A 13634-nucleotide genomic window follows, 5' to 3' on the forward strand; every position below is an offset into this window, starting at 1 on the left:
CGCAGTTCGCTTTATTGACAGGGCGATGGGGAGGAGGCTTGCTCTGTTTGCTCATGCCTGGTCCCACGATTCATAGGCTTTTCAGGTCGTTTCTTGCGGCCTTCGGTGGCGTTGGGTGGCTTCTCCTCCGTCGGGGTGTTCGAGGCTGGCCCTCCCTGCCTCTCCTCCTCAATGCCTCCCTCTATTAATCCCTGCACCCACTCCCTCCCTCTCTCCCTCAGGTTGGTATCCAAAAATATTTAGTTTACGACTCTGGACGATTGAGGTCAGTGGCTTGTTTCCATGTGAGGGCCCACCGATGGCAAAACAAACCCAATACCGACCTATGGTTAAATCGACTTCTAGACCATTATATGAAGCTCCAGATACTGGTCTCCCAAATTGATCGATGGAACCGGCAGATCGGTAAATAAGAGGTCGTTAAATTGAGTGGATACTGAAGTTTCCTGGGGGTTCTTTTGGCACTTTTTGTCTCTTCGTAGAATGTCTTCAATTTCTGATTGGGTTGTTTCAGGACCTTCATCTTATGCCAAATACTGTCATCTCATATCATACGGCAGCCCATCCTCCAAAAATGGGGAGGTAAATGTAACAGCACAAATTAGTTCAATTATGTACTATTCATAGCAGTCAGGAATTGTACTTATTTTCACTTAGTATTAAATCGTACTGTCAAATATATTGTGAATATTTGAGTTTTCCTGAAAAGCTGAATAGAAAACAACGACCTCACCTAACCGTCTTAGTGTTTGAAGATAAGCATTTTATTGTTTCTTAATTATAATTAGTACTTAACCTATAGCTATATTGATTTTACAATTTTATAAAACTAATAAAACAAAACTAAAATATATCAATAAATTGTAAAGTAACTCGGGATATTTTCAAATTTTGTATAAAATTTCTATTGTTTAATAAAACTGAAAAATAAATTCCTGATATTTAAAACTTGTGTATAGCGAATTGAACTTGAAAACTTCATCCTAAAATTTTAAGTGTCTCAACAGAAAACGAGGAGAATAAATGGGGAGGTAAATGTAACAGCCCCATAAGTGCAATTATGTACTACGTATGACAGTAAGGAAATGTGCTTATTACACTTAGTATTAAACCGTACTGTCAATTCGGAGGATGGGCTGCATACGGCGCTGGAGGAGCTGCTTCAATTTGCGCTTGGGGCAGATGTTACTTCTCACTCTGTTCTATCTGTTCTATAAGATATCTCATGCACACCCAGAAAATGGCATTTCATTACATTCAACGATGGTTTTTTGGGTGTGTGGAACAGATTACAGGTAATTCAATTTCACATTATTTCTTATGGATAAATTCATTTCAGTTTACAAATTTTTGGGTTATGAACCATCTCTGGGAACGGATTAAATTCGAAAACTGAGGTTTCACTTTATATGATGTACTCAGTTCAGCGACATTTACTCAAATTGTATATATACAATTTGTGCAGCATGGAGTTAATTGAAAGTGTTTCACTGTAAACATTTGTCATATGTATTTGAACTAAGTTGTTTCCTTCTTTGCTCACACAGATTACAGTAGAAGGAAGAGAATATCAGACAGACCACATGACTAATGTCACCCCGCATCTCCTCTCTCTCGTTGGAAGAAGTCTCCACATGCAAAAATATCATCCCCTGAACCACATCAGCCAGCGAATAGTGCATTACATGTACCAGAGATACGTCTCATCCCGTGGCAACCCGCTCTTTTCTGTTCACAACAACATCCATCCGGTTGTAACTACTCATCAAAATTTTGACTCTTTGCTCATTCCCAAAAATCATGTTAGTAGACAGAAATCTGACAACTATTACATTAATGAAGGTCACCTTCTGCGCGCTCACACAAGTGCTCATCAAGTAAGTGTTTAGATAGAAATTTCTCATGTTTTATTACCTAAGTGTGGTTACAGGATTAGAGCTATGCTCCTGGTGTCCCATCTTCCCATTACTTTTTGTTATATGACACTTTAAAACTTAAGATGGTTTTTCCCTCACCACCTTGTTCCAACCATCTACCACTCCTGTTTGCAAAAGTACATTTTTTAATGTTTTTGTCAGCCTTGTTTCCTTCCGTTGAACCTATGTTCTCTTATTCTTGAAGTTGCAATTTTCTAAAAAACTGTTGTCAGTTTTGTTGATTCCTATTACTATTTGTAGTGATAATATCACTTCTTTTAATATATCTTCTGGCCTTAGTATATTTAATGCCTCTAACCTCTCTTCGTAGCTCTTGTTTTCAGTTCCGGAATCCATTAATCTGCATGTCTTTTCACTTTTTCAAGTTTATCGATGTGCTTCTTGAGGTATGGATACCATACCACCGCTGCATATTCCATCTTTGGTCCCTTACCTTTAGGTTACCTTGAGGGTTAACTTGAGGCCTCTTCATTGCTGGACTGGTCAACCAGGCTGTTGGATGCGGCTGCTCGCAGCCTGACGTATGAGTGACAGCCTTGGTTGATCAGACATGGATGGTCTAACAAAAGTTGTGAATAATTTCTTTATCCACTGCACTGCGCAACCTTCTTTGAGACGCTAGGTCAGTGGTGCGCAATGCGCCCCAGGGCGCTCGTAGGTATAATGTGCGATTCAAAACTGTTGGGTACAAAATGGATGGCTGAGGCCTCCAGTGATTGTCTGCTGTTTTGAAAAAAATCTCAGCATGCCCCAGGGCCCGGGGGACCCTCAGTTTCAAGGAAGCAACCATGTCTGACACATCGTCTATGAGCTCCCAGTCCACGGTCAGCCGCTGTGCTGCAAAATGACTCTCAGAGGAGGAAATATGGAACATATTGCATGATGAACTGCTTGTTGATGATTTTGTCTACAGTCCAGAAAAAGACGTAACACAGAGGCCTGACAAGTGAGGGGGGGAAGAATGAGTTGCACGATGTCAAGAGAGAGTGTACTGTATGCGCGCCTCGCCCCAGCCTCCCACGCCGCCCTGGGTCAACATTGCTAGAGTTACCATCACCATCTGTGTCACCTGACGTGAGTTTATTTGGTGATACTACATGTAATGAGTCATATTTGAGCTTCAGTGACGACATAGGCTCAGATACAAGCAGTATTGTCGAACCGAGTGCAAGCGGCTATGTTGTTACTAGGTGAGGTTTTGCTTCTCCAGCACCTCACTGAGGCAAGCGCCAGCGTGTCACGCGGCCCGAGGAAAATGACGACAGTGCGCCCTCGATATCAGGTGTTCATGGTAAGCCTTTACTACGCAGAAGAGCCACAGGTGTTGGCACCTGTAATTACCTAAGTGTAGTTACAGGATGAGAGCTACGCTCGTGGTGTCCCGTCTTCTCAGCACTCTGTCATATAACGCTTTGAAACTACTGACGGTTTTGGCCTCCACCACCACCTCACCTAACTTGTTCCAACTGTCTGCCACTCTGTTTGCAAAAGTGAATTTTCTTATATTTCTTCGGCATCTTAGTTAATTAGTTTAAATCTATGACCTCTTGCTGGTGCTCACCAGCACCATGACCTCTTTCTGGGCTGGTGGTGCTCGTGCTGGTGCTGCCCATGGTGTTGGCGTCAAAACCAAAAACACAGGTGTACTCTTCTGGCATGATTGTGAGAATTTTGTCCCACAAATTCCAACATTTAAAGATACCGATGTTGGTATGACACCCATATTCCAATATACTGATGATGATATGATTGAAATTTATTATTTTATGTCATATTTCGATCAGGAATTGTGGACCATCTCGTTGCAGAGATGAATGGATATGTTCAGGAACTCATTGACTCTGGAATTTTACCTGCTTCTCGATTGACACGTTGGAAAGACACAGCTAATGAGGAAATATGTGTTTTTAGCATTGTGCATGATGATGAGGCATTCAGATAAACTCATGATCCAGGATTATTGGAGCAAAGACAGCCTTGTTCCATCCCCCGTGTTCAACAGGTACATGTCACGTGATAGGTTCCTGCTGCTTCTCAGGTGCCTGCACCTTGAGAACAATGCTAGTGAAGACAGCCACATCAGACTGTGGAAAGTGTGGAAGATATTTAGTGATATGAGAGGAAAGTTCTGTGACTATTTTGTACCAGGACAGAATGTCGTGATGATGAATCACTAGTCCTCTTCAAGGGATGACTGGTGTTCAAGAAGTACATTCCATCAAATTGGCATTGATTTGGACTCAAGTTTTTCGTGCTATGTGACTGCGAAACTGGTATAGTCATGGACATGATACTGTATTCGGGTACAGACGTTGACATACCAGGTCAAGATCTACATGGGTTCTCAGGCAATGCCGTTAAAACACTCGTGGAATCATTGCTGAACACGCAGCATATCCTGTACACTGACAACTACCACACCAGCCCCTTGCTCACCAGATTCCTCCTTGACCACAACACTGGCATATGTGGCCCTGTCAAGGCCAACAGGAGGGAAATGCCAGTGTCTGGCATTGGTATTGCAGTGGGTGAATGCCAGCTGCGAAAGTGTGAACAAATGTTATCAGTGTGCTGGAGGGACAGACGCGAGGTGAATATGTTGACGACTTCACACCAGAGCCATGTTGGACAGTGGCAGAGTGAACTTTACAACAAGATTGCCAATGTGTAAACCTGAGGTGTCATTGACTATAATGTAAATATGCGGCTAGTTGATAAATGTGACATGATGGTTGGTGCTGTGTGTGCGAAAATCTGTGAAGTGAAGGAAGAAATTATTTTTCCACCTCATTGACATTGCAGTGCTGAACTGTTTCAACATGTATCTCCAGAAATCTGACAAGAGACCCCCCCCCCCCCAATATGTACATTCAGTGTTGCTCTAGTGTCACAACTACTGAAGTATGAGGGGGAGGGCTGTATTGCAACATGTGGGGTGGCAGCAACAATGCCTCACGCAGTTCCTGACAGACTCAGGAGTAAAGAATACCTTTCTGTACACAAGCTTGGTTATATGCCAGGCACAGGCACATGGGACAAGGGTAAATGTGCCTGCATTGTTTACAAGAACATACAACGTAGGGAACGCAAGTGAAGATCCATCTGCACCTGGTGTGTTGAGTGCAAAGTTCCCCTATGCCCCGTTGACTGCTTCGCTGATTATCCATCCCGTTCTCGCACTTTCTTTAAGTCAATATTGACTTATTAAATAAGTGCATATGTGACATACTAATTTATTGTGAATATTTTAGTTTACCTTGAAAAGCTTCATAGAAAACACCGACCTTACCTAACCTTCTTAGTATGTTAAGATAAGCATCTTATTGCTTCGTAATTACAATTATTACTTAACCTATTATAGGTATAGGTTAAGTATTAATTGTAATTACGAAGCAATAAGATGCTTACCTTAACCCTTAAAGTGTGCATCACGTCATATGATGTGTTGGACGTTGTTCCAGTCAACTGCGCTTCACGTCATATGATGTGTTGGAGTACTACGCAAGATTTAAACGGCCCGCGGATACACGGGATTCACCACACCTTCATCAGGGCTCTTGTAAACAGACGGCATTTTTTTTAAAAATCGTGGGCCAAACTCCCGGGTGTTATTGGCCTCAGTATTGAGTGAGCAACCAAGCCTGACGCACGCAGCATGAGCTAACAGCACTACTGTTCAGCTTGTGACCACAGCATCGCCTAAAAATGCCAAAATATACTTGTTCATGCTATTATGTAGCGATATTATTACAGAAGACCCCTGACTGATAAAACTGACCAGGGTTCTGATAATAGCAGGATCGTGGTGATATTTAGCGCTGTGCGCCATGGAGGGAGGAGTAATGCTGTGGGAGGGAGGGTGGTGGCAATGTCTTCTGACTGTGTGTGTGTCCACCTGTTATTGAGTGCACTCACCATACCAGCTTAGTGGTTCGCTATGGTGAACACAAATGTAGATATTTATATATAACGTGTGTGTGTATAGAGGGTATAAACAGCAAGAGAAGGTTGGGAGCCGCCATTTTGGTGAGGGCAGTGGCGTCGTCTGCATGACGCCACCGTGCAGACTACGGTGTTATTTACTGGTTACCACGATGGTCTTTGGGCACCTTACCAGATTATTTGTACAAGTATGGTGAATAAAACAGGTAGATATTTATATATAATGTGTGTATATAGCATAATAACACCACACAGTATTGTTGGAGGAGAAATATTAGTGCATCTGGCCTTGAGGGCGGCAGCCATCAGCTGACTGAGTGAGGTCCTACGTCTTTGTGCCTTTACTCACCATACAAGCTTAGATGTACAGTTATGGTGAACAAAACATGTAGATACTTATATATAACGTCTGTATATAGTGAATAAAAGCAAAAACAGTAAGGTGGGAGGAGAATGTGGGCGAGCGAGGTGTTGAGGGAGGACGTGAGTGGCTAGCTGGTACATGGCGGTCACTCCTTGTTACTTTTTGACTCATAATACCAACTTAGTGGTTCGTTATGGTGAACAAAACATGCAGATACTTATATATAACCTGTGTATATAGTGTAATAACCGACAAAGTATTTGTTCCCTGTTTGATGAACATAATTGAATCAACAATATGCACACCATATTTTTGAGTACAGCGATGATTCACTCATTTAATTATATAAATATATCACACTGCACACTATTGAATAATATTACAGCAAAAAAACTACGAAAAATCAATCAGAGACATTGAAATAATTAGGTAATTATCTCTTTGTGGCAACTCCGGCCTGACAGCTGGCGAGCAACAGACCGCCTGGGACGCACGCTGAGTCAGCGCCTATTTTTTGGCAGACTTCCCCGCCCTATAGCGGGCAATACCTGTATATGCCACTTACGATTTTTTTATTATTTTTCCCGTGATCAGTGAACACAAATTAACAGGTTAGGAAGAAAAAATATATATTTTTTTTTTTTCAAAATTACATGCGCCTGTAGGGAAGAAAGGATATTATACCCCTAGCATGTTAAGGGTTAACATACTAAGAAGGTTAGGTAAGGTCGGTGTTTTCTATGAAGCTTTTCAAGGTAAACTAAAATATTCACAATAAATTAGTATGTCACATATGCATGTATTTAACACTTTCGCGCCCCCTGGGATGGTAAAAAAAAAGCAGTATGTGCGCGCGGCGTTTTTGCCGCGTAAGCGTAAAAACAAAAATGTGTATACTCTTTTTACTCTCCTGACCTTAGTTCTCGAGCTACGTATTTCATTTTGGTACCAACGTGTTTGCAATAAAATTCTCTAGAAGAACATCAGTAAAAAAAGTCACGAAACGTATAGGGATACCAGCACCAAATAAATAACTACGAAGATGACTCGCCGTGAGCTCCCAACAGCAACAAAATGTTTTTACTCTTGGGATTGTTATCACCTCCACACTTGTCCTACAGCGTTAATTTTGGTATCAATGGACTCGCAATGAAATTCCCAACACGGTGATATGAATATAAACGTAGAATAATGATTGCGGCCCACCCGCAAGAGTGTGGGAAGTGGTGAAATTGTTACCCGGTATCGGTGACGGGGCGACACATGTGCGATACGGCGCTTTGAAAGTTTATACTTATTTCACTGTCCTGACATTATTATTCTATGTATGTCATTCATTTTTGTATCAATGTGTTTGCAATAGAATGTTCTATGAGCCCGTAGGTAAAAAAGATCAACAAAGCGTAAGATAGAATAGCCCCAAATATAAAACAACGCTGGAACATATCAGTGAGCGTCAAACACACACGAAATGTTTTTACAGTGTGTCCTCACTTGAACGAACTATATGGGGCGAAGCCGATTCGTTCCAGTGCGGAATTCGTTCCATCCGTCCGGCCCCAACAACCTTCTTATTTTTTTTTTTAAACATATGCCAGGACACATTAGTTTGTTTTTTTGTTGTGGTGCTTCATTATAATATCTTTCATGCTCTTTTGGTGTCAATAATAATCCGAGATGCGAGAATCACCATCCCCCACCCCACCCACACCATCCACACCATCCCCCACCCCACTCACACCATCCCCACACCACCCACACCCCACTCACACCATCCCCCACTCCACCCACACCACCCACACCATCCCCCACACCACCCACACCATCCCCCACACCACCCACACCATCACCCACACCATCCCCCACACCATCCCCCACACCACCCACACCATCCCCCACACCACCCACACCATCCCCCACACCACCCACACCATCCCCCACACCACCCACACCATCCCCCACACCACCCACACCATCCCCCACACCACCCACACCATCCCCCACACCACTAACACCATTCGCCCCCACCACCCACACTCCCCGCACCACCACCCACACACCCCACACCACCACCCACACCATCCCCCACACACCCCACACCACCGCCCACATCATCCCCCACACCACTAACACCATTCGCCCCCACCACCCACACTCCCCACACCACCACCCACACACCCCACACCACCACCCACATCATCCCCCACACACCCCACACCACCACCCACATCATCCCCCACACACCCCACACCACCCACATCATCCCCCCACACCCAACCACACCACCCACACCAACCCACCCACACCCAAACCACACCACACCACCCAAACCATACCACACCACCCACACCGTGTATTGAAGCAGCAGGCTTGGAAGCGTCTCAACTCGCCCGACAAAAAAAAAAATGATGGGTTGACAGGTCTCCTCTCACACCTCCAGGACCCCCCCCCCCCCCACCCCCCAGGTACCCGGCCATACACACCACAATGCCAAGTCAGCTATTGTTTTCTTCAGGAAACAATAAAACGTGTTAATGATTAATAATGTATATTAATACACGAAAATTAACATATTTTGGCATAAATATTTTAAAGCTAAGATTGAGATTTATAATAGAGTATGAATGAGAGGTTTGGCAGCCATGCGTGGTCACCACCCTTCTCTCTCCACTTCCACCTCCCCTGACAACACCTTCCACCACTGACCCCACCTGCCTCTTTCCACCACCTGCCTCCCCTGACACCGCCTGCCTCCCCTGACCCCACCTGCCTCCCCTGACCCCACCTGCCTCCCCTGACCCCACCTGCCTCTCTTGACCCCACCTGCCTACCCTGACACCACCTGCCTCTTTCCACCACCTGCCTCCCCTGACACCGCCTGCCTCCCCTGACCCCACCTGCCTCCCTTGACCCCACCTGCCTCCCCTGACACCACCTGCCTCCCCTGACACCACCTGCCTCCCCTGACCCCACCTGCCTCCCATGACACCGCCTGCCTCCTCTGACACCACCTGCCTCCCCTGACCCCACCTGCCTCCCCTGACCCCACCTGCCTCCCCTGACACCACCTGCCTCCCCTGACACCACCTGCCTCCCCTGACCCCACCTGCCTCCCCTGACACCACCTGCCTCCCCTGACACCACCTGCCTCCCCTGACCCCACCTGCCTCCCATGACACCGCCTGCCTCCCCTGACACCACCTGCCTCCCCTGACACCGCCTGCCTCCCCTGACACTGCCTGCCTCCCCTGACACCACCTGCCTCCCCTGACACCACCACAAATGATGCCAGCCACCTCACCAAGGCCTAACGTTCACACGACCTGTGCTTGTTTTATTGGCCTCCTCAAAATTTATTCTAAATAGGTATTAGTACAGTACGTAGGCTGTTAGAGGGAGGGATCCAGGAAACAACCCCCCCTCCCAACCCCCACCCCCCCAATGGCTCAGGGAGCGACCGGCCGGCCACACAATGCCAGCTGTTATCTACACCCCAATTGTATTAAAAATTCTGTGAAAAGGAAATGTGTTCAAACTGTTTAAAATATGTACTGTATATATTACAATTTTCACCATTATTATTGCTCCAATATGACATTTTTCTAATAAAATGGCTATTTTCAGTGTAGATAATGCGATAATTATCATTAAATTGACTCTTGGCATCTGACGACGAGAGGAGAGTGAGTGGTCTCTGTGGTCAGGTGGAGGAAGGAGGGTGGGGGCGGGGGAGCACGTGTTGCCTCCTGACAACAACTCTCTCACCAATGCCCCCCTGACACCATTTTTATCACCATTTCTCCCTAGAAACAATGGGAAGGGATAATAAAACACTACATAACTGTTTACACTCTGGCGAATCATAGTTGATGACAGCCAGCTCTGACGCTCGGCCTCGGTGACCGCTTGGACGAACATTCCTCACTTAATCGAACATTTGTATGTTCCACTGAACATTTGGTACCGAATTCAATTTGTTCGGCTCTTCCGGGAATTCGATAGAGCGGGGTTCGTTAGTCTGAGGAAGCACTGTACTTTTGTTATGTTTGTCAAGTTTATACTTGTTGCACACAGTTATTTTTGGTTGTACATTGATCGGAATAAAATTCCCTAAACAGACATATGCATATAATACATGATATGGGGGAAGCATTACCAGTATAAACGGCTAAAGTCACCCACCTGCAACCCGTTTGGGACACTCATGCAGACACACGCTACACCCAAAAAAAAATCTATGAAGGTTCGAGTCTACTTATGGCAGTTTATGTGATACAGTGTTAATTCTGGTATCAAAATACAAAATACATTACCAGTATAAACGGCTAAAATCACCCATCTGCAACCCGTTTGGGACACTCGTGCAGACACACGCTACACCCAAAAAAAAATCTATGAAGGTTCGAGTCTACTTATGGCAGTTTATGTGATACGGTGTTCATTCTGGTATCAAAATACTCGTTTCAGTTTGTAGTTCATGCGATTTTCAGAATCAACTGAATCGCTGGAGGTTCAACATTTGAGTCAGAGTCATCTGACAAAACCGTCTCGTCAAATGGCAGTGTGCCAGACATCTCGGGTTCTGATTCGGTTGCTGCTTCAGCTTGAGGTGTTGAAGTGAACAAAGGCCGCCTCACACCAGATGGTCCAGGAGTTTGCATGGCGTCAGCTTAGGCAGGACCTGTGTCATCATTTATGTCTGGAGCGTGCCGCAAGTGTTGAGATACTGTTGCTGTTTGAGCAACCCGTCCTCTTAAAAAGAACGTCACTTTTGGCTCGTATGCGCGATATGGCTAAATTTGGACGTAATTTGAAATGAAATCCACTCACAAAAGTGACGTTCTGTTCCGTTTTCTATTTGGGCCGTCCGGCGTACGCGCAGAGGTTATAAGAGGACACTTTAAATTAACGTTTTTCATAACGTTTTGAAACTTTATGAGAATTTCCTGCCCACCTAACCTATCAGAGGACCCTTAACTTACTGTTGTTAAAAAAAAAATCCCAAATTTATTTTCATATTTTTTTCAATTTCAAATTACGTCCAAATTCGGCCATACGGGCAAACGGCCAAAAGCGACGTTCTTTTTAAGAGGACAGGTTGGTTTGAGGCCAATCTTCCGGGTCCCAGCACAATAGGGCCCAATTTGCCACCTCGTGGAACTGTAGCAATGTTAGCTTTTTCTGGGGGGAGCCCCGTCGTCTCCCCAGAGCTTTACCGGCTGATATGCTAATGTCAGACTTTGGCATCAGTCATGTGTATGGAGTTCTAGGGCCTACCGGGGACCACGAGCCAGAACCTGGCCCCCTCAGAGAGGCAAGGGGAGCAATGGCCTATAGAAACCCCCGTGTGGTTGGAAGCATTCTATGTCTGCCATCGACCGGGTCAAGCATCCAGAAAGGTAAGCATTCCAAAACAAACCCCTATTCTGGTGAAAATTGCTACCTAAAGCCGAACTAGTGGATAGAACTCTTCAACAGAAAACAAGGAAACTAGCATGACGTCATACGTCACCGCGCCGCTGTCTGCGCAGCTCCCCCCTCCCCGGGAGGGGGAAGGGGGAGCCCCAGACCTCCCACGCCGGCTATCCACCCATCAGTTCTTCGGCTGATGCTATAGGCACCGGTTATGTGCTCCGGCTCCAGTGGTTGTTTCAGCACTGTACCTAAAGTGTGGTGTCTGTTTTCTAGGTGGTGCGTGAGCCGGGAGTGTTTCTCCAGTACTCGGGCTGCATGCGCCTAGGGTTCCCTTCCCTAGGTGCCCTGTAAGTACTGCCCTTGGGGCCACCTTCCACAAGTTCCTTGGGTCCTGCCCCTGCTTGGCCGTTTACTGCTTGGTTTTCGGCCGCTCTTTGTGTGCTCGGGTGTTCTGTCTCCCTTGTTCGCCTTAGAGTAAGGGGCAGTTTTTGCACTGGTGGGGCGCAGGGTACTGTGCAGCTTGTCTTTACCAATCATAGCGGCCGGCTCTGTTCCGCTTGGGTACGCTGTCCTCTTGCGGGGTTTTCTTTTTGTTTATCTACCTGGTGGGGGGGGGGGGGGTCTGCCTTCGTTCTTGCCCCTTGTGTCCCTTGTGTTCTGTGTATTTTCTGGTGGTACCCCCTCCTAGGTCCCCGTGAGTGTACACGTCCCGGGGGTTCAGCTCTTTGAAAGTTGTTTGGTAGCTTTGGGTGCCGGTTAGCAGTACCCTGCCTGGGATTACCTGAGCGCGAGTCCTCTTATAGTAAACGCTCGGGACCCTGGGAAACCCCTGGGGGCGCGCGGGTCCGATGGATGTGACCCCAGAGTCCCCCCCTCGCTTCCAGCGAGTTTGAGGGTTGCTCTCACCCTTTGTCTCTGGGTGACTCTGTTTTGCCTCCGTCTACTGCCTGTGGGGTCGGTGACACCTTCGACCCGGAGTCCTGCGAGTTTGGTTGCTCATTGGGGCTCGGTTACCCGGTTGTGCTGACAAAGCGGGTGCGGGCAGCAGGGGCGTTGCACTTGAGCCTTGGTGGTGGCAACGTTCTCGTGGTTTCCTCCCCGGGAGCCCCGGGGCTGCCCCGTTATAGTTCGTTTTGGGACTTGGGGGTGTTGGTTGCTTCGGTTCTATCCACGCCCCCTTGTCTTTCCCCTGGTTCACCCTTCCTGCCTGCATCCGGTTCCTTACCGTCTGTAGGTTCGGGGCGGGGTTTTTAATGGTGTTGAGACGCGGGCAGTCTTGGGGAATTCCCCTTCCGGGGTAGTGATGGGGGCATTTGAGCCTGTTCCTCCAGCCGTGTTGTATGAGTCTGCCAGTGGGCTCCCTTCCTTAGTGTTTTCACGGCTACCCCGGTTTTCTGGTACGGCCGGGGCTTTGGGGGAACGGCTCGGCCCCGGGGCCTGTCGTGTAGGTTCCTGGGGCTGGGGAGGGGCTGACTTGGGGGGCCTTGGCCCCGTTGGGCCCCATGGGGGTTTTTATCCCCCTCTAGGCGGGGCTTGTGGTTACGCGGAGTGGGGTCTTTCCTCCCCACTCGCCGTACGTGCTGTTGGGCGTCGGCCCCTCCCCGGGCTCGGTTCCTTGGCCTTTGAGTCGGTTGGTTCCGTCCTGTGGGTGGATGTTTCCTCCCACCCCTTTTTGGGACGGTGTTTTCGTCATGTTTCCCCGTTCGATGGGGTTCTGCTTGACTTCTGATCTCGGGTGCGCCTGCGCCTTCGTGTGCCTTCGGGACTAGTGTTGGCTTCTGTGTTCTCGAGGGTACGGGAAGGTTTTTCGCTACTTCCCGTATTATTGGAACGTCTGTCGGCTCCTCGTCCTTGTTGCCCTGTTGGGCTACTTGTTGCCCTGTTGGGCTACTTGTCGCCCTGTTGGGCTGCTTGTTGCCCTGTTGGGCTGCTTGTCGCCAGGTTGGGCTGCTTGTCGCCCGGTTGGGCTGCTTGTC

The 13634-nt window shown here is 47.1% G+C and overlaps 1 protein-coding gene across 2 annotated transcripts in view; it reads left to right on the forward strand.

Moving 5' to 3' along the window:
- The window catches only part of PheRS-m (Phenylalanyl-tRNA synthetase, mitochondrial), a 279883-nt gene that overhangs the window by 45772 nt on the left and 220477 nt on the right, over window positions 1-13634 (forward strand). For both annotated transcript variants that reach the window (XM_045754931.2, XM_045754932.2), the window contains exon 2: window positions 1548-1877. In XM_045754931.2, the coding sequence (XP_045610887.1) occupies window positions 1548-1877 (330 nt within the window). The remainder of the gene's footprint in view (window positions 1-1547; window positions 1878-13634) is intronic.

The sequence above is a fragment of the Procambarus clarkii genome, chromosome 9 (assembly GCF_040958095.1).
Source record: "Procambarus clarkii isolate CNS0578487 chromosome 9, FALCON_Pclarkii_2.0, whole genome shotgun sequence".
Taxonomy (NCBI): Eukaryota; Metazoa; Arthropoda; class Malacostraca; order Decapoda; family Cambaridae; genus Procambarus; species Procambarus clarkii.